This window comes from Myotis brandtii, unplaced genomic scaffold, assembly GCF_000412655.1.
Source record: "Myotis brandtii unplaced genomic scaffold, ASM41265v1 scaffold77, whole genome shotgun sequence".
NCBI lineage: Eukaryota > Metazoa > Chordata > Mammalia > Chiroptera > Vespertilionidae > Myotis > Myotis brandtii.
Genome location: NW_005371082.1, coordinates 3089409 through 3115121, shown reverse-complemented (window position 1 = coordinate 3115121; position 25713 = coordinate 3089409). Strand labels below are relative to the sequence as shown.

The following is a 25713-nucleotide window of genomic DNA, read 5'->3' as shown; positions in this document are numbered from 1 at the left end:
CTCTGGCTCTAGCTCTGAGGCTTCCGCTGGTTTGTTTGCGTTCTATAATCTAAACAATGTATAACTCCAGCTCTGAGATCCCGGGGTTTTGTTTAGCTTCTATATTTGTTACAAAGTTTCAAACTGCCAGCTCAGAGGCCGGCAGCGCAGGCGGGGAACGTTGGAGTCCTCCTTCACTGCAGCAAGCAAGCCTCATGTTCGCTTCCAGCTGCCTGGCTGCCGGCCGCCATCTTGGCTGACAGTTAATTTGCATATACTCACTGATTAGCCAATGGGAAGGGTAGCGGTCGTACGCTAATTACCATGTTTCTCTTTTATTAGTGTAGATATAAAAGCCCAGTGACCGAATGGCAGAATGACCAGAACGACTGGAGTGACCAGTTGCTATGATGTGCACTGCAGCAGCCAACCGGCCCAATCTGCCCCCCCAAACTCTTGCGGCCCCTCCCCCCAGTCATCCCCACCCCTGATCGCCCCCCCTTCTATCCTGTTCCAAGGTGCCCAAGAGCTGCCCTGAGGCCTGGAGCCCCAGGGGGTAGGGACTCGGTTCCTGGCTGTGCTCCTCCAGACCTCAAGAGCACCAAATTACAAATGCTGCTGCCAAGAGGGAGACCTTCCCAGGAAGTGGGAGGAACGCACAGCAAAGAGGGAGAGAACTGAGGTAAAGCCTGCCTGCAAGAACCCACACTAGGGGCAGTCATGCCTCCCAACCCCAACTCCAGCCCAGCCCCACAGGCTGCCTGACACTACCGTGAGGCGAGTGCGGAGAGGGCTGCCTGGGCACGTGAGGGGAGCACACTGGGACCTCTGCATGCCGCCGCTGCCACTCACTAACCTGTGCTTGCTGCTGCAGGACTGCTCACCCGTGCCGCAGCCACCGCCTCCTCATGCTCACGCTGCCGAGGCAGCCACCAAAGCCTCCTCCTGCGCTGCACCCCTGGCTGGCTTTGAGTGCACCATTCTCACCCCACCCTGCTTCCACCTGTTTACAATGATTGGGACGAACAGGATAGGCTGGCCCCAGGCACAAGCACATTCCCTCCTCCCGCAGCTGCCGGCTTCCTGGGTCCTCCACTCTGCGCTGATGGATAAGGCTGACCTGGGCAAACTTCTGGTGCTCTTGTGTGGGGTCTGTCAGGAGGTGTAATTCTTGGAAACCCAGAGCCCAGTCTACAGGAGGGCCTTTTGTGGAGGAAGCACACTACAAACCCCAGGAAGCACTGCACCTCCTGCGGCCCTAAAGCTCGCAGAGGAAACTGAGAGAGTGCGTGAAAGAATGCACTACGCTGGTGCTCTGGGGGTGCCTGTGAAGTTCCTGGTCTTGGGGGACTGGGTGGGACATACATCAACCACCTGTGGCCCCTCCCCCCACCCGGCCCCGCCTCTGACCTTCCCCCACCCCAATTGGGGGCAGGGCTGGCTGGCCAACCTCCCCCAGCAGTCCCCTCCCCTGATCCGCCCCACCATCGAGTGTGGGCCCCGGCAACCTCCCGTGTCTCCTCCCTCCTGCCGGCCTGGCACAATGGCCCCCATTGGGGCGGGCCAACAGACTCCACCCATGTACGAATGTGTGCAGCAGGCCTCTAGTTGAGAAGTAAATTTGCATGTACTTATAAATTTTTTATGTATTTACTAGAGGCCCGGTGCACAAAATTCATGCACTTCGGGGGGGGGGGCATCCCTCAGCCCGGCCTGCGCCCTCTCTCAGTCCAGGAGCCCTCAGGGGATTTCCAACTGATGGTAGGTTGGCCAGCTGGGGAAGGGCTGCAGGAGGGCTCCAGAGTGTGTCTGGCCCATCTCGCTCAGTCCCAATCAGCCATACCCCAGGTGCAAGCTAACCTACCGGTTGGAGCATCTGCCCCCTGGTGGTCAATGCATGTCATAGCTGCTGTTGACTGGCTGACTGTCTGCCCCCGGTAGTCAGTGCATGTCACAGTGAATGGTTGAGCGGCCTTAGCATATCATTAGCATATTATGCTTTGATTGGTTGAATGGCTGACTAATCAACTGGACACATAGCATATTAGGCTTTTTTAATATAGAATATGTCAAGTATAGCATGATACTTGACATATAAATACATTGTGAAATGACAATCACAATCATGTTAATTAACATAACATTCTTAAAGCAGTTCTAATGCTTTTCTTAGGTCAGAAACTTCTTCCCTGAAATTATACACCTGTAGCTTTTTACAAAGGTTTTTTTTTTTAAAAAAATTATGGGTAAAAAGAGTACACATCAGGAATTTCCTCCCTATCTAATGTCTTGGTTTCTTACATCTTACTCATGCTCTAAGGCAAGTATATAAATAGTAGCTTTCTGGTTCTTTGTAAAGTCTAAATAATATAAATAAATTTCCCCTTTAAGACAGGTAAGAGAGGTAAGGATGGTTCCTGCTTCATGCTGGTCTAAATTTATTAAGAGTTGTCAGTATTAAGTTTTCTTTTCTTTCTTTTTAAAAAAATATTTGGAAGTAGCCATATGGCATCCTGTTTTGTTTTATTTTTCATTCTCCAAATATCTATAGATTTTTTAATTTTTTTATTTTTCAATTGTAGCTGATGTATTATATTAGTGCTTAGTTTCTTTGAAACACAAGATAGAAGGTGAACTGCATGGGTACAGTAATGTTTATTAGAGTTAACAGTTAACTCTGAGAGACACAGTGAGACTGGCATAGTCAATTTCTTCTTCAGCATTTTGTGTATAAAACTATGTCCTGATTTTTCTGATATGTGTGTGATCATAGAGCAACTACCCTCTATATTAGTCTACCAGAAAAGAATAAATAAATTAATATACATTAATATGACTTCAATGAAAAATGTTAGTCCTATTAAATTTTAAATAATGCAAAATACATTTAATTCTATTTCAAATTATAATCCATTCAAGATGATCAATTCTATAAATCTCCAATGTGAAGATATTATAATTTTCTATAATTATAATAATTTCTACATTACATAATCATCAACTTGTATCATCAATACTTTATATACCACAGAATGTCAAATAACTACTCTGTAGGTAATTATATAATGGACGCCTTTATTCTTAAGACTTACCTAGCCTTAGGCATTGTCGCATTAAACCTCCAGAAGACATGTTTTTTTCAGCTTCAATCTCACTAAAATTTAGAGAGCTGGCAAATACAAGTACATCAACCATAGCCATCAATCGGCTGAGGAAAGTTACTGCTGTCTCAGCTGACATGCCTTGTGTCACTTCAATGTTTTCCAATTCCGTCTTTAAGAAAGAAGATTTAAGACTTGTTAAAATTTAGAAGTATAATACATGTACATACATATTACAAGTGAAGAGTAGTTTAGTATATTTAGTATATTTTGTAAACAAAATAAATTATAGATTGCAAATTATAATCTAATTTGATATATCATAAGAGCTGGTTATTGAATTTATTTAGTTACCTATGAATTCTCCTTGAATAAAGGAAAAGTCTATTTTTAAAATCAATGTTAGATTTAAATGTCATTATTTATAAAAACTACATTCCAAACTGAAGATCATTTTGCAAAGGTATTTGAAAATAATAGCACATACATTTATACTACTTTTTAAAAATATTTCTTTCCTAAATTCCTCTCTCTTGTTTATAAAAAAAATGTGTTACTTTTCCTTTCTTGTAAATGTATGATGACTACTAGGGAAAATATATGGCACTCTAGTTTGGCATCAAAATGAGACAACTGTCAAATTAGAATGTATAACAATTTCTTATCCATTTCAGAACAGAGTAAAACCACTAGGTATCTCAAATATACAGTAAAAATCTAAGGTAAAAATAATCAAAAAGATCATCACTCCTTCTACAAACACTGGTAATAAGAAGAATCAGTAGAAACTACACTTTCACTAAATATTGTCTATAATAAAGTGTAACTTCCTGCTTTCAAGGGAAATGTCACAAAGTATTCTGTTTCTTAAGATGTATAACTGGATTTTATAAGCAATAGCAACATTTCTTATTTTACTTTTCATTGCTTATCACATAACATTTTGGTTCACTATGACTAGGCCTCATTGACTAGGCCTCATTTTCTCAATGTCTCAAAGAGCAGAGTAAAGTAAGGAATGCTTTATAAATAAAAATATTACTCTTTAAATTTTCTGAAAATAGACATACTAGCCATATTGATTAAGTTTAGTTCTTCAAATGATAAATTAAACTACAAGGTAAGTATATATTATAGGTACATGCTCCAATTTATTGCTTCATTTTGACATTGCTTATATCCATCATTCTACTTAAACATATTCTTGCTCATATTAACATGGAAATGTCATCAGAAAATAATGATTTTTTTTAAAAGCAACTTTTAAAAACTTCTTGTGTACAAGATGGGTATTAAAAATGATAGGTGACTACTGCAAATACTATATAACTTGATTCTAAATGGAGAATAAACAACTTTTCCTCCTTCCCCTTAACATCAAAATAGTGGCAAAATCAGTCTTCCTAAAATGAGCTTGAAAACATTCAAAAATTTGTTTTTAATGTTGATTTACAACATTATGCCAATTTAGTATCTATGGATTAAAGAAATAATTGGATTTTCAAAATTCAAATTCTTTATTTCCTAGCACTTCATTGATATTCAGTATCATGTTATAGCATGTATTAAAAATCTGTGACCACACCACCAATAGATTACATGAAAAGCAAAGACATTCATTTTACATAAAACTAGAGGCCCAGTGCACGGATCCGTGAACCAGTGGGGTCCCTTGGCCTGGACTGTGCCCTCTCCCAATCCAGGACCCCTCGGGGGATGTCAGACTGCCAGTTTCAGCCCAATCCCTGCAGGCCAGGCCGAGGACCCCACTGGTGCACGAATGCATGCACCGGGCCTCTAGTATGCATATAAAATCTTTGGTTAATCTCTTCCCGCCCTCCTCCCTCCCCGCTGAGATTCATCAGTCTGTTCCATGTTTCCATGACTGTGTGTTGAGCATCTGCACCCTGGTGGTCAATGCATGTCATAGCTACTGGTCGAAGGGTTGAGCTGTCACTTAGGCTTTTATAATCACAGTTATCAACATAATTTTATAATAGAATGGAAGATCTGGTCAATGCTTAGATCTTTTAAACATTCAAAATAATTTTTCAAGATATTAAAATTTTATTTTGTATTTACTGATTTTTTGAGAAACATCAATTTGCTGTTCCACTTATTTATGCATTCATTGGTTGATTCTTTTTAAAAAAATATTTTTATTGATTTCAGAGAGGAAGGGAGAGGGAAAGAGAGAAATATCAATGAGAGAGAATCACTGATCAGCTGCCTCTTGCACACCCCCTACCAGGGATCGAGCCTGCAACCCAGCCATGTGCCCTTGACCGAAATCGAACCCAGGACCCTCCAGTCCACAGGCTGATGCTCTATCCACTGAGACAAACCAGCTAGGACTCACTGGTTGATTCTTGCATGTGTCCTGAACAGGGATTGAACCCAAAACCTTGGTGTATTGGAACAATGCTCTAACCAACTGAGCAACCTAGCCAGGGTCCAAGATATTAGAATTTTAGGATATCTATAGATATGTTCTCAAATAAGTTCTTCATCATTCTGAATTTCTGAAATTATTAGAAGTCTAACTCACTTTGTTAGTCAATATCATATTTTTGAGTCTTTTGGGGTCTATAAGACTTAATCTTCAAAATATGCTTTCATTTTTACATTTTTATTTTTTGTTAATCCTCACCCAAGGATATTTTTCCATTAATTTTTAGAGAGTGGAAGGAAGGGAGAGAGTCAGAGAAACAGTGATGTGAGAGGGACACATTGATTGGTTGCTTCCCACAAGCACCTCGACCTGAGGCCCAGGATTGAGCCTGCAACCAAGGCACGTGCCCTTGACTGGAATCAAACCTGGGACACTTCAGTACACCAGCTGATGCTCCATTCACTGAGCCAAACCTGCTAGGGCTTTCATTTTTAAATGAGTGAATTATAAATAGAAATTATAAACAAAATTATTAACTTCCATATAATTTGCCAAATCGTATCTTTGACTAAACACATTTTTAAATAAAAAGTACTCATTTTAACACAAACCGTAACTTAAAAGGGAGTTCTTATTACATTACACATAAAAATAATTTACAATTTTAATGAAATGTTATATAAAAATCATATCAGGTTTAAAAATAAAGAGCATTCACATATGATTACTACTAATCTTAAAATAATAGATTCCATCCAATTTCCTTTCATTGGAACCATCTAACATCTGATTGTACATATGACTGAAACATTGTTTTCATTACATTATGATACTCTATTGTATAATAAAATAGTAATTCATCAATAAACTAAGAATATTCAGTAAATTTTTTAAATATGCTGAAGGCATGCCTAATGTTAAAAATGGTATGGAAACTCAAAATATAACCAAGTCAAAAAATTCATAAATAAGTAAAAATAAAATTTAAAACTAAACACCTGAAAATTACTGAAGTTAATACTAACCTTAGAACCCTGGACATGCATTAGACAAAACAGACAACAGACCAAAAAAGTACAAGAAAAGAAAATTATTAAAATTAAATAAAAATACAATATAAAATTGAAACACAAAATAATATATTTAAGAATTACATTTGAGTATTTTATTAAAAGCAAAAATATCAGAAGAGGTATTCATTTTATAAATTATAATGACTGAAATCAAATATTTAGAGTTGTTTATTTTTTTTCATTAGAATAACTCTGCCCAAATAACATGTATATAAACGTAAGTTATGTATTAGAAATTATGCATATCCTATTTTGTAAATTAAGTATCTTTTTCTAGCAGATCGCTAAAGAAATATTTAATAAGTAAACTAGAATAATGTTTCTGTAAAAGCCAGTATTGGTTTAGGCAGAAATGACTTAGGAAAATAAACTATTTATACCATACTTGTAAAATTTTTCTTTAAAAATTATGTTATAATTTGGAGCCCTTCCTATACATCAAATCCCCCAGAAGTTAATAAAGGTAAAATATTTGAGTGATTATAACTTAAAGACCACTTTCCCTTGCTAGAAAAGAATTTATTGATATACCTGGTACTAAATGGAGTCTGCATATGAACTAACCTAAATACATATATATTTTAGTCAGTTTCAGAATCTTGTAAGAATTATATTTAATATATTGAAAATTTTGGATAGAATTGTTTACAGTAAAAGTCATCAACGGTTCCTATTCTCTGATCAAATATATGTGAGCATAAATTTCAAAATACACTATTTAAATGGTACATAGTATAGGAAAACATACAAAATCTTCCTGACAATAAAAAAGTATAATCAGTGTTATGAGATAAAACAAAAAATAATTTTAAATCTATTAACTAAATATTCTGATAATGGTAAGAAAACATTACCAATAGTAAGATTTTGTCATCATTTTTAAAGAGAAAAAGTTGTTCTTCTTTCTTATGACTTTGAAACTATTAGGAAAGCCAGAAATATCAGTCTCAATTATTTTTCTATAACAGAGAAAATAAACCATAGATGACACTGAATTAAGTTCTATGCATTCAGTGTTATGGATGACTGACCAAAATGGTCAATCTAAAATCACAAAGTCATTTTGCAATTTGTAGATGATATGTTCCTTGCTTTTCTTCATTTTTTCCTCCTATTTCTTGCTTTCAGTTATGACCAACTTGCACAATGTGTAGAAAATACTAGTAAATAAGAGTTTGATTCAAATAGCTAATCATGAAAACATTAACTCCAAAAAAATCAGCAAAAATAATGTTCCTTTCTGAAAACAAAGATTGGTCAAAATACATACTAAGAGGTCTAAAGTTAAAACAATTGGTCCTAATTAAAGACTTGAAATTATTTTTGTAATTTATTTTCTATGCCACATATGATTTTAAATGATATAGGCAAAATTGAAACTCCAATAAACTCCTATTCTTCTATGGATATTAAGCTCAAGGTGTTCACTATGATATAAATATTCTATCACTATACTCTTTTTTCCTTGAAGTTTTCATTAAGATATTTTCTTATAAGAAAGATGAATATAAACAGCTCAAATTTTCGTACATGATGATACTGCAACAGCAATACACAAATGTTATCCTTAGTATGGATTGTTGTATTCATATAAGGTCCCAGGGCAGAAAATAGACAAGCACTATGCCAATCTCATGGAAACAATAGGCAAAAAAATTATATCGGTTTAGTATTTTGCCATCAAAACCCATAATAACTAAAATTGTCTCAAATATCCTCTTTCAAACTTCATAATTTTGAGTATGACAGCTTTAGTTTATAAATGAGAAGATTATTCTATTATGATAAAATTCTGAATAGTTCCAAAAGGAACTAAATGAAGGAAACATTCAATAAGAGCTTCTCTAGAGCACTTTACATATATATATCTAACAATTTTCAACAAACTCCCTATGGGATCAGTAAAATGAACACTTTTTAATAAATGACGAAGTTGCAGTTAAGGTCATATCCAGGAAGTGGTAGAACCCAAGTTAAAATATAAGGTTTATCTTATGTTAAAACTCATATACCTTATATTAAACCATAAAGTCAAAAGATCATATCTGAGTCTTACTGATAACAGGAAACAAGTTTGTTTTTTTATAATAAGAAGTAAATTATATGGGAAAGACATATTCTTGTGCTGAGCTTTGAGTCATTTTTAAAAATAGATAACTATGCAGAATACTTAGCATTCTACTTACACTCTCCTAATTAAATACAATCTCAACATTAGACATGTCAAATGCTAAAGAAAAGTAGCATGGCTGAGAAAAGTTACATCTCTCCTAGTAGAACATATGCCTGTAATATTCCGAAAATTGCTTTTTAAAAATAACTTGTAATAAATGGTAAGCTCTATTAAAATTTCACACTAAATTTGTAATAAGTAATAAATTTCACACCAAAACATTTATTATGATATTTGTATTTACCTGAAGAAATGATGCAAACTATAACCCACAAGTCAAATCTGCCCCACTGGCTGTTTTTATAAATAAAGTTTTATTGAGACACACATATATCCAAATCCTTTATGTAACTGTCTATGGCTGCAAAAGCATAGTTGAGTACAGGGGACAGAGACCATACAGCCCACAAAACTGAAAATATTTACTATCTGATCCATATAGAAAAAGTTTGCTAACCACTGCCATATCACCATTTCTCATAATTTTTCATTAAATGCATGTCCCCACATAAAATGCATGAATATTTTGAAAAACTCCACAAACCTAAACAAAGTTATCAGATCACTCAAGCATTAGTTTCAAATATTTCTTATTTCTCTTTTAAAATTCTAATGGCATCTATATGACAATGTTTCTCTTTGGTAATCTGATGTTGTCAATGATTCCTTTTTCACTTATTCCTTCCAAATATGTCCCTTGGCTTTTTACATTTTAAAACTAAGTTAAAAAGCTCCATATTTTGGTTCTAACTCCTTCTTTATTCAATCTTCTCCTTTCTAACTTTCCCCCTCTATTACATTACAATTTTTAGCAAGAATATTATATAGTCAAGGAATAGAAAACGATAGTCAGCAGTCAGCACCAAATACAGTTCCACTAGTATCAAGTGGGAGAAATGGTTCTAGCTGTTTCTTTTAGGGACACAATTTATTCAAAGAACATAAAATTGGTATATAATCAGGCATAGGTAAAATCAGTTAATGAATCAAAATAACAAAAATATAGAGAGACAAAGAAGAAAAGTTTCTACTACTGAATGAATTTCCAAGTCTTTTGAAAACAGTTTGGGCTTTAAGTAATTTCAAACTCAAACTATACTAGTCAAAATTGCACAGGTAGTATGTTTGAAAATCAAACCTCAAAATGTCAGTATCTTTACTGTACATTCATTATAAAATAAAAATAAGCAAATTTGGGTAGTGAAATATTATAATATTTACCAGTAACATACTTCATTAATTTAATATTTCCCTATCTTGATAGAGATCTTTTAGCTTTAAAATCTGGAAGGCTATTTAGTAATGTGAATATATGAAACCTATGAAAATTTTAGCACCAACTGTTAACTTTATATAAAGCCAATTTTTTGTTCTGCAGAAACTTTAAAATGATATATTTAAAAATGAATTTCAATACAAACTTCTAAAATTTCTTGACAATAAATGATAATTTACAAGACATAAAACAAAATTTATATGATGAAAAAAATGCCAGAAGGAAAACATTGATTTATTCAGTTTTTAGGGTATAAAAGACAAGAGAAAAACAATTCTCCCTGCCTCAGTATTATAATGCTTTTTTAAAATCATACACAATCGTCAATTTACTGGTATTTGATATGTATCTCCAGAGAGAATCAGATTAAAAGAAGGGATAGTATATTAATCTCACAGGATATCTGCACTCAACGATTTTTTTTCCTGGCTCTATTTCCTTGGTTAGCTACTAATTCCATTAAAGTCCTAATGATGATATGTTCTGCTGCACACCTGCCTGAACTAGCCTGCATGTTTTCTAGACTTCTTGAGTAAATTCATGGATGAAATTGAAGTATATGTACCTGTGAGAGAATGGGGATTTGAAAGTACAATCTTTTGCTGCTAATATTAAGTTTCAAGGTTGCTTTGGGAGTGGTAGCAATGACAAAAGTGTAGTGAGCAAAAGAGTCATGTAGAAAAAGTGTGTTAATGATGAAATAAAGCCAGAGATCAATTTAGAAACACTGCCTTACCAAGTAAAAGGCATCTTTTATTTAAAAAAAAAAAGGAACTAAATCACCCTCTTTTTAAAAAATTTCTTTATTGATTTGAGGGCGGGGGGGAGACATACAGAGAGAGAGAGAAAAATAATGATTTGTTGTTCCACTTATTTACAAATGCATTGGTTGATACTTGTATGTGCCCTGACCAGGGATCAAACCCACAACCTTGATATATAGGGGATGATGCTCTAATCAACTGAGATACCTGGCCGGGGCTAGTAAAAGACATCTTAACAAAACAGGTCTCTCTTTGGAAAAAAGTATACTTCTTGGGCTTAGAGATGAGTTTCCAATATGGCAGCAAGAACACAGGTAATATGGGAAGCATAGTTCTCTATTCTTTCTCATTTCAGTAGACAGCTATGGTGTCAAGATTTTTTTATATGGATCAGAGATATTTTTTAAAGTGATAACTAAAATATAAAGTTAGCACTTACCTACTATATTATATATAACATAATTAACACTGATTGACTTTCAACCTTATTATATTAATACATTTCAATGTTTTATATAGAGACAAAACTATATTTTTAAATAAATGTTGAACCAGCAAATAAAGTCAGATAAAAATGCTATTAAAGGCCATGTGAGTAACATAAAGATTTCTGAGGATTTCAATGATTGTGAAATTTTTAAGATAGCATAAAAATAGCATGTTTTGTAATTTTTCTATATAGGTGCTTAAGTTTTAAATAAGAAACACTCCTAGAAATCATTAATTTGGTTCTCTTTGAAACAAATTCAAATCTCAGACAGCAGGAAGATAAACATCCTAGATAGAATAATATTAAGTTTAGAAATAATATGTCAAATAAATTACATGAGATTGCATTTATAATGATGATTTTTTCTAAATTTATATTCATGACTAAGTATATACTTTTATTTAGAACATCAAGATTTACAGAACAAGGATTTTAACAGTGTATTATATTATATTTTAAGGGATAAACAACATACACAAAATAAAGTTAATAATTTCTAGTTATGACTATTTCTAAGAAGTATTTATTTTAATTACCAGAGAAATATTTTCATAAATACACATAGCTGGAACCCAAAACTGACAAATAAACATTAATATGAATGGATAAATATAATTTCATATAGTTAAAAGTTCCCTTAGATGAACATGTTTTGTTAAAATCCATCTATAAACTTAGAGCCTAAGTTTTTGGATACCTTTTTTTATGAGTCCCGGGCCTTATAAACCTGTGTACAGTATGGAACACCACTGAGGTGCTCTAGTCAAGTAATTATACAATATAACCACTAGATGGAGGCAAAGTACTTACACTTGGTGATGTAGCAGCAGAGAGCAAAGGTAAAATTCCTCCACAAGCAATGATGATGTTGTCTACCATTTGGGAAATGAGGTGAATTGTGTTATGTACAAAAATAATGTTTTCATTGCTATTGACAAAATCCATTACAGACTTTGTGGAATGGCTAAAATAGCAGAAAAACAAAATGCAAATTAACAATTCCTTGTCTTAATAAGAAATGTAGACAGTTTATAATAACATTTTTAAGTGACAAATAATGAAGAGCTAGGCAAATATAAAACAGAGTTCTCAGAAAATAATATAATTTAAAATTGAGATTTTATATTACCAAAAATTTAGCACCTTTACACGGTTATTATGTGTGTGTATTAATCTAGCATTTTGTTTCCCAAGAAATATATTCAAAGGTATATGACTATCTCAATGAATTTGGCTGAAAATATTTATTTTTGCCAAAGTTATTCATTTTGTATTAAAAGGCAGAACAACTGGCTAGTTAACAATGTTTTGCTACCTTTTATGCAGTTTCAGTTTGTTGCATCACCAGACTCTAGCCCCCTACCTCTGACCAGCCATACTGAAAACATATATTGCTAATCACAGAAGTGATGTAGTAGGAGAATATAAATAAATCAGCAAAAATTCAAGGATTTATTGAATAAAAAGAGAAAAGACCTCAAAGGTTGGCATTAGAGCTTCCCCATACAAAACATGCAATGTAGATATTCAGAGAAATACACTGCTTTAGTTTGGTGACAGTCAAGAATATGAACTATATTCTAATGGGGGAAAGGAAGAAACTACTTCATGATCAAATTTAAGTCAATGATTCTCAACTTTTAGAACTGTACAATATCATCTATAATAATAAAAGCGTAATATGCCAATTAAACTGGACATCCTTCCGGACAACCTTCCAAATGAAGCCAGGGTTGGGAGGGAAGCCAGGGTCCCGGGTACCAGAGGGAAGCTGGTGCCAGCAGCTGGGGAAAGGAAGGCCTACTCTTGCACGAATTTCGTGCATCGGGCCTCTAGTATATTATATCTTAGATCTCAATATGTTTCCCCCTGTCCTAAATATAAGTTCTGTCTTTAAATTTTTTTTAATTATATAGAATTCTGTTTCGGAAATTTTTTGAGAGCCCTTGAAAGGAAACAAAGATACACAGTATGTTAAAGGAAAGAAAACTGACTATCACTCACTTAGAAGCCACTAATACTGTAATTAGAAAATCACACAATTTTCATACATTGATATTCATGTTAACCTTAATGTCTTTCATAGTATTCTAGGTTCCTTCTTTATCATCTGTAGGTAATTTAGCATGTAACAACACTAGCAATGAAAATACCTTTGTTTCTATACATCAGTAGACGAAGGAAAAACTAATAAAATAACATCAGAAGTAAAAACATTATGTGGCAGACCTTGACTACTTCCATATTCCTTTTCCATGCTAACACAATCAAGATTTTATTCTATTATTGAACTAGATCGGGTATAGGAAAGGTTGGCCTCACCCCAGCTACTAGGTTACTGACCAATATTGCTCTGTATAGATCAGTCATAATTCCACTAGAGGCCCGGTGCATGAAATTCTTGCACTGGGGGGTCCCTCAGCATGGCCTGCACCCTCTCGCAGTCTGGAACCCCTTGGGGGAAGTCCGCCTAAGCCAGCAGTCACACATCCCTCTCGTAGTCTGGGGCTCTAGCAGTCTGGGACCCCTTGTTCCTTATTGCCCGCCTACAGTGGAGGCAGGAGAGGCTCCCACCACCACCGCTGTGCTTGCCAGCTATGAGCCAGGCTTCTGGCTGAGCGGCGCTATCCCTGAGCGCTGGTCATTCCACTGTTTGGTTGATTTGCATATTAGGGTTTTATTATATAGGATTCCCTTTTGCTGGTGATTATCTTTGAGAAGAGCCTATGATCCTGCTAGCATGTGAGATATAAGGGGGAAATTTCTTGAGTGGCTTCAATTAAAACAAAACATAAAAGAAGAAATAAGAAAGTAAGAGAAGAAGAGGAGAAAGAGGAGAAAAAAAGGAAAGAAATGAAGAGGAATGGAGAAGGAAAAAAGGAAGAGGAGGAAAGAAGGATATGAAGGAGGAAGAAGACGAGTCCTCCATACCCTCTAGTTTGAGCAAGTTTCCTACATTGATTCAATCCTGGGAGCTGAAGCAACCACCTTGAATCTTAGAAGAAAAATCAGGAGAAGCAGAGGAGCCCTATTTGAGTCTTGAGAATACTGTGCCACTGATACTTGTGATAGTGGCATAATCTGCTACAGAGTACCATCAATTTCCTAATTTATATGCTTGCATATATAAATGACACACTCTCATAATCAATTTGTTGTACAATTGCTATTAAAAATTAAATCAAAAGTGAGGCAAGGAAATGATTTAATTTATGCACACTTGGTTTTCATTAAGTGATTATATTTGAACTGATATAGTCTCTAAAAATAGGTGTCATAAAATAATTTAAAATTTTATTTTAACAATGCATATATCTTATAAGCTCATTAACAAGAATACATTTAGTATGTGGTATTAATTTTAAGAGTAAAAGATAAAAAGGTAGACATTTCTTAAATAAGAGTAGTCTTATTTCTAGAAAAAAAATATTTCTACCTTCTCCAAACATGTACATCTGTTTCTAAAGCAAATAGTAAATCGGTGAGAAGTCGTTGGTGCATTGGAGACCACTTAAACTCAGGAATACGAAACATTGTAGTGCGTGGACCTGGGCTGAACTGACGCCGCTGTTCCTCAGTCATTGGCATTCCTCGAAATCCTAAATCAACTCGGAGGTCTCTGTCCTGTTGTGTAAGAGACCGACCCTGAACAGCCTAGAGAAATAAAAGGTGAACATTTGTAGAGTGCAAAAGAAATTCTTGATTTCAAAATGAAAACAATAAGTATAGTAAAGTAAGTGTGTGAGTAAAGCTTTTGCTTATGACTTAAGTAGGCTAGTATATATATATACATATATATATATATATATATATTTTTTTTTTTTTTTTCCCCTGGTGATTCCCTGCTCAGGAACCTTTTAGAGCTGAGGGCTACTACTACTATTTTTATTTTGCAGTTTCACAAACTAAGGAAAAAATCAAATGACCTAAGTTTAATAACAATGTTCATACTTAAAACCAGACCCTCTTTACCCCTGACTTTGGAGGCTTTACAGTAGCCTATATTTCTTCCTTATGAAAGTGAAGTATACTGGATATATGTCATCAACTAATTGTAGTTAAAAACACAAGATTAAAAGAAGTATTAATTGAACAGATTCAAGTTAACTTTAAAGTCTATTTTGCTCATAATACTTCAATTTAGAAAAAGCAAATGCATTTGATAAAATGAAAAACCAGAAAATGCCTATGCACTCTGAATGAAAACCAGACAAACCTAATGATTATTATGTTCAATAAACAATGCATCATGCTGTCCTTTATTTTAAATCTCTACCTAATTCAATATTCCCATACCCTGACAATTATCACTGTAGTACAACTGCCACAAAAATGGGAATTGGTAGTTAATAGAGACAAAAATAAAAATACTTTTCCCCCACACAGAATCTATTATTAAGGAATCTTATTAGAGTACAAAGGCACTAGTTAGGTATACGGTTTACTCTTTATAATAGAACATGTTAAATTTACAGTGAGTGTAAAACTTAGAGAACAGCAACAAAACAAATCATAAAAGGTAAAAGTTTTTTTCAACTCTTAATTCTAGGCATTAGTTAGCCTAGAAAATAAGGAAGTAAACTTAAACCTCAAAGATCAACAATTAAAATCCACATCAGAAAAAAGCATCCATTTTTCAGTTTACTCTGGTGAGGCCCAAACTGCAGCACTAACATTTCCTCACCACCAGGCCTTTAATTTTCTCATAATAAATTCTTACCCATGTGGTTGTAAAAAAAATTCTCACTGCTAATAACTGCAAATTTCCTCAGCCATATTACCTACCTCACAGGGTTGCTGTGAGGATTAAATCTGAAAACATATATCACAGTGCCTGGAACATAGCAGGCACTTGATAAATATCATGTCCTCTTTCCATTCCCCTTCATTTCATCTATCAGTTCAATCTGGGCTCCAAGTCCTCTTTTCTATAATCCACAGAACAGGTTTGGGACTGAAGCTTAAAAGGTTAAAATTAATTATGAGTACAGGTCTTTTACCTATTTGGTTAAGTTTATTTCTAAGTATCTTAATTTTTTTGTTGCAAGGTAAATGGGATTTTTTTTTAGTTTCTCTTTATGAGAATTCATTACTGGTGGATAAAATTGCCATCCATTTCTGGGTGTTAATTTTGTATCCTGCTACATTGCCGAATTCATTTATTAAATCTAGTAGTTTTTTGGTGGAGTCTTTATGGATTTCTATATAAAATATCATGTCATCTGCAAATAATGACAGTTCTAATTCCTCCTTTCCAATTTGGATGCCTCACCTGGTGATTCCCTGCTCAGGAACCTTTTAGAGCTGAGGGCTACTACTACTATTTTTATTTTGCAGTTTCACAAACTAAGGAAAAAATCAAATGACCTAAGTTTAATAACAATGTTCATACTTAAAACCAGACCCTCTTTACCCCTGACTTTGGAGGCTTTACAGTAGCCTATATTTCTTCCTTATGAAAGTGAAGTATACTGGATATATGTCATCAACTAATTGTAGTTAAAAACACAAGATTAAAAGAAGTATTAATTGAACAGATTCAAGTTAACTTTAAAGTCTATTTTGCTCATAATACTTCAATTTAGAAAAAGCAAATGCATTTGATAAAATGAAAAACCAGAAAATGCCTATGCACTCTGAATGAAAACCAGACAAACCTAATGATTATTATGTTCAATAAACAATGCATCATGCTGTCCTTTATTTTAAATCTCTACCTAATTCAATATTCCCATACCCTGACAATTATCACTGTAGTACAACTGCCACAAAAATGGGAATTGGTAGTTAATAGAGACAAAAATAAAAATACTTTTCCCCCACACAGAATCTATTATTAAGGAATCTTATTAGAGTACAAAGGCACTAGTTAGGTATACGGTTTACTCTTTATAATAGAACATGTTAAATTTACAGTGAGTGTAAAACTTAGAGAACAGCAACAAAACAAATCATAAAAGGTAAAAGTTTTTTTCAACTCTTAATTCTAGGCATTAGTTAGCCTAGAAAATAAGGAAGTAAACTTAAACCTCAAAGATCAACAATTAAAATCCACATCAGAAAAAAGCATCCATTTTTCAGTTTACTCTGGTGAGGCCCAAACTGCAGCACTAACATTTCCTCACCACCAGGCCTTTAATTTTCTCATAATAAATTCTTACCCATGTGGTTGTAAAAAAAATTCTCACTGCTAATAACTGCAAATTTCCTCAGCCATATTACCTACCTCACAGGGTTGCTGTGAGGATTAAATCTGAAAACATATATCACAGTGCCTGGAACATAGCAGGCACTTGATAAATATCATGTCCTCTTTCCATTCCCCTTCATTTCATCTATCAGTTCAATCTGGGCTCCAAGTCCTCTTTTCTATAATCCACAGAACAGGTTTGGGACTGAAGCTTAAAAGGTTAAAATTAATTATGAGTACAGGTCTTTTACCTATTTGGTTAAGTTTATTTCTAAGTATCTTAATTTTTTTGTTGCAAGGTAAATGGGATTTTTTTTTAGTTTCTCTTTATGAGAATTCATTACTGGTGGATAAAATTGCCATCCATTTCTGGGTGTTAATTTTGTATCCTGCTACATTGCCGAATTCATTTATTAAATCTAGTAGTTTTTTGGTGGAGTCTTTATGGATTTCTATATAAAATATCATGTCATCTGCAAATAATGACAGTTCTAATTCCTCCTTTCCAATTTGGATGCCTTTTGTCTTCTTGTCTGATTGCTGTGACTAGGACTTCTGGTGCTATCTATACTAATAAAAGGGTAATATGCTAATTAGACCAGATAGACCAGATGTCCTTCCGTACAAAGCCACGGTGGTGGGGGCTGAGGCAGAGGCGGTTAGGGGCTATCAGGCAGGCAGGCGGAGCAGTTAAGGGTGGTCAGGCCGGAAGGGGAGAGCTGTTTTCCATAGTGGTTGTACCAGTCTGCATTCCCACCAGGAGTGTGCTAGGGTTCCTTTTTCTCCACATCCTTGCCAGGAAAATGGACACATTCCTAGAAAAATACAATCTTCCAAAACTAAAACAGGAAAAAGCAGAAAACCTGCATAGGCCAATAACAACTGATGAAACCATTCTCCTTAAGAAGCAGGACAGGGTTGTCCACTTTCACCACTTTTATTCAACACTAGAGGCCCGGTGCACAAAATTCATGCATGGGGGGGGTGTACCTCAGCCGGGCCTGCACCCTCTCCAATCCGGGACCCCTCAGGGGATGTCCGACTGCCAGTTTAGGCCCAATCCCTGTGGGATAGAGCCTAAACTGGCAGTCGGACATCCCCTGAGGGGTCCCGGATTGGAGAGGGTGCAGGCCCGGCTGAGGTACACCCCCCCCATGCATGAATTTTGTGCACCGGGCCTCTAGTGTTGAATAAAAGTGGTGAAAGTGGACAACCCTGTCCTGCTTCTTAAGGAGAATGGTTTCATCAGTTGTTATTGGCCTATGCAGGTTTTCTGCTTTTTCCTGTTTTAGTTTTGGAAGATTGTATTTTTCTAGGAATGTGTCCATTTTCCTGGCAAGGATGTGGAGAAAAAGGAACCCTAGCACACTCCTGGTGGGAATGCAGACTGGTACAACCACTATGGAAAACAGTGTGGAGTTCCCTCAAAAAACAAAAAATGGAAATGCCATTTGACTCAGAGATCCCACTTCTAGGAATATATCCTAAGAAGCCAGGAACACCCTTCAGAAACAATATATGCACCTCTATGTTCATAGCAGCATTATGTAAAATAGCTTGGAAACAGCCCAAGTGCCAATCAGTAGATGAATGGATTAAAAAACTGTAGTACATTTACACAATGAAATATTATGCAGCTGTCAAAAAGGATCTCTTACCCTTTGATACAGCATGGAGGGATCTGGAGTATTAAGCTAAGCAAAATAAGCCAGTCAGAGAAAGACAAGTATCACATGATCTCACTTACATATGAAATCTAATGAAAAAAATCTGATGAACAAAAAAGATAGAGAGACATTGAGGCATACAACAGACTGATGTATTTCGGAGGGAAGCAGTGGTGGGGTGGAGGGTGTGGGAAGAGATTTACCAATGAACTTATACACAAAGCCCATTGTCAGATAATAGTGCCGGGAAAGCTTGGGGCTGGCGCTGGGGAAGGGGTGGGACCAGGGGGAGGGGGTCAATGGGTGGGTGAAGGGGACATTTGTAATACTTTCAGCAACGACAACAAAAAATTTTTAATTAAGTATTCAGAGCAAAGATATTGAGTACAAAATGTGTACATGTAGTTACAGAGTCATAAAATGTTAGAACTGGGTGAGCCCCTAATAGCCATATTTTCATCTAGTACAATCTGTTGTACAATATAAGCAAGTTCAGGCCCAGAGAGATTGAGCAAAGTTACACATAATTGGAAATATAATTCAGCTATTTTAAATTTCTTTAATATGTACTACCATACTATTCAATTCGATAAAATACTATTTTACCATAATTAAATATAAGCATAGTGTAACTGGTAATAAATTACTCTGCTTTAATGCTAACAATGCAACATCTATTTAATGCATTTTTAGAACTCATGTTAGGTAACTTACTTGTGTTGTAGCAGTGGTCTGAATTTTTCGGATCTCTTTTCCTGATTCTTTGCCATCATCAGATCTCTCAGTATCTGAAACTATACTTCCGGCATCAATACTTGGTAAAATTTTACTACCAGAAGATTCAGTTTCCAGAGTTGTAGCAGTCATTTCAGCATACTCTAACCCTTTAGATGATAAGTCTCTTTCAGAAATACTGCTCATTCCATCTGAAGTTGTATGGATTTTGAACTCTTTTTCTTCTATTATACTTGCACAAGTTAAGTCTACACTACCAGTCATGTGAGCAAGCAACCCAAGATCATCACTAACACCAAGATGCACTTGTGTATCCTGAATATTCGGAATAATGTGATTGCTAGAAAGTTCAGGAAGGAGTTTCTCTTCCTGTTTGGGTATTTTATCAAAGAGAAATGATGTACTACTATTAGGAAGATCATCTTTCTCATCTGCTAATGTTATCAATGGGCCATTATCTTTTTCTTCATTTTTTTTAATGATACCAACACTTCCATGTACATTGTTCTGGAGTTTCTCAACAGCAGCACAATATACATTATCCAACAAAGATTCAACCTCCACAAGGGCACCATTCTCTCCACCTACTAGGGTCTCTGGTGATAAATCCATATCATCCAGCTTTACTTCTGTTGCTTCCACTTTCTCTGCTTTTATATCAACTAAAAGATCATGCACTTCCACATGTACACCACTTCTCGGTCTATCTGAATTCACAAGAATATCATCTGACACTTTTGTTGACATGAGCAAGTCTCCAGGGTCTGTGCTGACGGGGTAATCTGTCTCACTTTCTGGGCTCTGGCTTTGTGAAAGATCTTCTATCTCTCGAATTTCCATTCCTCCTTTTGCTCCTGTCGTCTGTGATGAAAGACCAGAGATGGTGCTCACATTCCCTTTCTTTCCCTTTTTAATGTTTTCCTCTTCTTGTCTCTGATATTCTTCATACATTTTGGCTAGGTATTCCTTATGTGCTTCATAAGTGACCTTAGAAACAAAGGAAAAAACATTAAGGCATTTTAAATATAGCAAGAAGAAATAAAAGATACAAATAAAATCTATATATATAAAACCCTAATATGCAAATAGACTGAACAGGGGAACAATCGAACAACCAAACAACTGGTCACTATGACGTGCGCTGACCACCAGGGGGCACGCGCGGAACATGGCAGACATGAGATGGTGGAGCAGGTGAGTGGGGGTGCCAGACCAAGGTGGGGCCAGTCGCTGTCATCAAGGCGAGCCTCTGTTGGTTACTGAAAATTCTTTGCTCTCGTGTGCCACGGTCCTGCACGGCGCTTGCACCTGCTACTGGTGACGGCCCCACTCGCACCCGCTACCGGCACCCAGTGCTTGCCCCAATCGCTCGGCACTGTCAGCGGCTGCGAGTGGCAGCTGCCAGCCCCAATCGCCCCTCAGGGCTTCTCCACCTCCCCCTGCTCCTGAGGATCGTGGCTGGCAGCTGACTCTCACACCCACTGCTGTCGACGGCCCCGCTTGCACTTGCTGCAGGTGGTGGAGCCACTGCTCACATCCACTGCTGGTGCCAGCCCTGCTTGCACCTGCAGTCGGCACCAAAACCACTGCTTTCACCTGCTGCTGGCAACGGCACTAATTGCTCTGCACCGTCAGCAGGTGCGAATGGGGCCGGCGCCCTTCAGTGTGTGGGAGCCGCAGCAGTGGGAGGGGGCTGCCTGCAGACAGGGGTTGGGGGGGGCGCAGCGGGAGGGGCCGGGGAGGATGAGCCAAGACCTGTCCCTGTGCCCACTGCAGCCTTGCGGCCCACAGTTCCTTTCAAGGTGCACGAATTCGTACACTGGGCCCCTAGTTATGTTAATAATAGGAAAATGGTGCCAAGAATTTTAATTTATCAAACACAGCATGTATTAATACTAAGTTAGATAAATTAACAATATTAATGTTTTAAGTAGTGATCTTTTCTTTTAGGTTAAGTATTTCAATGTTGCCCTTACCTAATATGCCAGTTGAACTCCTACATATTTGAGGTATTTGAGCTAAATTGAAGAAGTGACTAATATACAGTCCCAATACTATTACTAGATCAGATTTCACCACCCATTACTCATATGTGTGCCTATTTCAACAATTGTTTTAAAAAACCCACACAAATCTATAAATACATACAATTATAAACTGTTAAAACATCACAATTTTATTTTTACATAAGCTACTTTAATTTGATATTTTAGATAGAATTCTTTTATATATATTACATAATATGCAATGTCTGTTGGAGGAGGGCAAAGGGGAGGAAATAGGGGGGGGCATCTGTAATAATGTCATAATAAAAAAATGCAATATCTTTTCCTACAAAATACTATTTTCAAATTTGTTAGTGTAATAATAAAAGTAAGGTACCAATACATTATAAAGTTTAAGGTATTAACAGCAATAAAAGCTCTTCTAAAATTAAAAATAAGTTCAAAATTTTTCCTTAGAGGCACATATGATATTAATTTCTAATTAAGTCGTAGGATAAGAAAATTTTAGTTTGTAATGGACCTCCCTTTGGAGATTATCTTGATACAAAAACCCCTTCATTTTATGGAAGATGAAATCAAGTCCCAAAAATGGAGTTGGAAAACTGTCTTCCTTCTACTAAAGATTAGATACTATTTTAAATATAAATATTTAGATTTCTAGGATTAAAAATAAAAAAATGGTAATGCAATTAAAAATACCACTAAAATTAAACACTTTAAATATATTTATAATTCACTTGTAAATAAAAATAATTTCTGGCTGCTTTTTTAAAATATTAAAAAGTAAAGTCCATAAAATATTCTTAGGTATGTTTTATTTTTTAAAAGGGCAATTGGTTCAGACTCAAGTTCTCAGATCTGCTATATATGTGGGGTCACCTTTGGGGTCTAAAATTCCTAATTTATAAACCTGAGGTTTCAATCAAATGATATATAAAACTTCAAGATCTATTAGTGTATAAACAGAAGGGGGGGGGGGGAACAAAACAGAAAAGAGAGAAAACTGGGAAGGAGGAATCGGCCTTGATGGAAAATGCCCAGAAGATGGCACCAGATGAGCATTTATAGCCATTTAATTAACCCACAGATGAAAATTAGATGATATAAAATGCTAAATCTCTGTTACCTTGGAATGGGCTATTGAGAGTGTATCCACCCAGACTCTCCAGCCTCCCCATTCATATTTTATTGCATGATACAACAAAATCCGGAAGATATTATAGACCATCTCAGTAATCTTCTGTTCTTCAGAATTTTTAGGATTGATATAGCCAAGAGAAAACATCCAATCCTGCCATACTGAACACTGCAATAAACATCTAGTGGGAAAAATATATTCATTAAAAACATCTAAATTATATTAGAATTTACTATTTTGAAATTTAGATAAATAGTGAAAACTGCACCTAGGTCAACGAAGGTACAATCATTCTGCATATTCTATATTCTACACTTGGAATGGCGTTCCCCCATTTTTATATCTGGAAAAATCCAAATTATCATTAAAAATGCTTTTCTAACTTTCCCAGTCAGATTAAGTTGTTATTTCTCTACTCCCTCATAACCTGCAGCACTCAGGATGCACTTAATATCTTGTAAAATAACCACTGCTTTATTGTTCTTTCCCACTAAACTGTACTGAGACTGTATACTGAGATGACCTATGCAGCAAGGTGCTTTATACACACCAGACAATCTATATTTGTTAAATTAATGACTCAGGCAGCAACCATGGCTCCATGTCCTAGTCAGTGATGGCGAACCTATGACACGCGTGTCAGAGGTGACACGCGAACTCATTTTTTTGGTTGATTTTTCTTTGTTAAATGGCATTTAAATATATAAAATAAATATCAAAAATATAAATCTTTGTTTTACTATGGTTGCAAATATCAAAAAATTTCTATATGTGACACGGCACCAGAGTTAAGTTAGGGTTTTTCAAAATGCTGACACTCCAAGCTCAGAAGGTTCGCCATCACTGTCCTAGGTAACCAGCTCAAAAATACATGATAACAATCAGTTATCAGACAAATTCAGAAAAAGCATGGTTGAATATGAGCTACTACAACACAATTATAATTAAAACTATTATTGGTGATAGATAATAGAAAGCACCAAAAGGAACAGTGCATTTTAAATAATGGTTTGTGGGTATATATCCATATATTCAATTAAAATGTAACACCCATATAAGTAAAAACATTGATATAAGTGGAAGTATGCTAACTGCAGATTATATTAAAGAAACATGCAGTATCTTCTGATGATTAAAAGTATTTAACGCCCTGGCTGGTTTGCCTACTTTTTAGAGCATTGGCCCACAGACCGAAGGGTCACAGGTTTGATTACGGGTCAAGGGCATGTACCTTGGTTGCAGGTTCTATACTCAGCCCCAGTCGGGGCTCATAAGGGAAGCAACCAGCCACCAATCGTAGATCTCCCCCCCACCCCCATCGCTTTCCAAATCAATGGGAAAAATATATCATCAGGTGAGGATAAAAATAAAAGTATTTAGCAAAGTGGAAAAGATTAGAAATTTTTTTCTCTGAAAGAGATTGAAAATAAAGAAAAGGAACTGAGGTTAATTATGGAATACAGTTTTGTTTTGTAATAGTATTCAAATTGCATACCTTCTATTTTCACGGCTGTTACTGAAAAGTTTTATCATGTCAGATAAAAATAAACGACGAACTTCCATCAGTTCTGCACTTGGTGTAGAGTTTTTTAACAAAGTTGCCACTACCTTAAGAATCACTGTAAAAGAACAACAATAACAAAAAGGCATGGTATAGATTTATAACTGCATCATATCTTCCACTCAAAAAATATTTACTGATTTTTCAACTAAAGGCTTAGCACCATGGTAGGTGATTTTCAAGTGTTATGAACTATGTAAGCACCATAATGAATTTAGATGGTTGGAAAAAAGGAGATTTAGTCTGATATATTACCATGTTACTATTGCATTAAAATAAAATAAAATAATTGCTGTTTGCTTACTTGGATTCTGAATTTTCACTGTAGAGTCTGGCTCTGGATGTGGTTTGTGTACAACTTGAGTACATACTTGCTCTGTCAATATCTGAAAGACGAAGAATTTTAATTTCATTTAGAAAATAATTTAAAACATAATTGCAAATTATATACTTGCTTACATAAAACTTTAAAAGAATGTAAGTTCTGTTCAAATTAAAAGAAATATCTCTTCTAAATGGACTTCTAGTGTATTCTACATACTTCTAAACTATGGATTCTTCAATTTCTTTTTTTGTTTGGTTTTGTTTTCTTAATTATAAAGACAAAACCAAGACCAGTATCTATAGAAAAAGAGCTTAATTAGGAAATGCAAGAATTTATTCTGTTTGAAATACATTTCAGCGTACATCCTTAATATATTATGCTGCAAATTGTAAACATTTGACTCTTAATGTCAGTATTAATTTTGAAAACTTAGAAAATAAGTAAATAAAATCAAGTCTGAAGCCTGGGTCCCAACTCAAAATGAAATGCCATAAGGGAAAAATTCTTTTTAAAAAATATTTTTATGTATTTCAGAGAGGAAGGGAGGGAAAAAGAGAGAAACATCAATGATAAGAGAGAATGATTGATCGGCTGTATCCTGCATAGCCCCCACTGGGCATGTGCCCTGTCCAGGAATCCAACCATGACTCCTGATTCATAGGTCAATGCTCAACCAGAGCCACACCGGAAGGGCTATAATTTTTTTTTTTTTTATAAAATACTAGATGCCTGGTGCACAAAAATTTGTGCACTCAGGAGGGTCCCTCAGCCCGACCTGTGCCCTCTCGCAGTCTGGGACCCCTCGGGGAATGACCACCTGCTGGCTTAGGCCCGCTCCCCGGG

At 35.7% G+C, this 25713-nt stretch overlaps 1 protein-coding gene across 4 annotated transcripts in view; it reads right to left on the bottom strand.

The window, feature by feature from the left end:
• Nucleotides 1-25713, bottom strand: part of NBEA (neurobeachin) — a 776030-nt gene that overhangs the window by 672924 nt on the left and 77393 nt on the right. For 3 of the 4 annotated variants that reach the window (XM_005883142.2, XM_014530733.1, XM_014530734.1), the window contains exons 9-16: nt 24850-24931; nt 24480-24603; nt 22973-23165; nt 19820-20827; nt 14685-14902; nt 12059-12212; nt 6498-6506; nt 3072-3252 (exon numbers count right to left, since the gene is read on the bottom strand). In XM_005883142.2, the coding sequence (XP_005883204.1) occupies nt 3072-3252; nt 6498-6506; nt 12059-12212; nt 14685-14902; nt 19820-20827; nt 22973-23165; nt 24480-24603; nt 24850-24931 (1969 nt within the window). The remainder of the gene's footprint in view (nt 1-3071; nt 3253-6497; nt 6507-12058; nt 12213-14684; nt 14903-19819; nt 20828-22972; nt 23166-24479; nt 24604-24849; nt 24932-25713) is intronic. The other variant, XM_014530732.1, reaches the window with a different exon arrangement.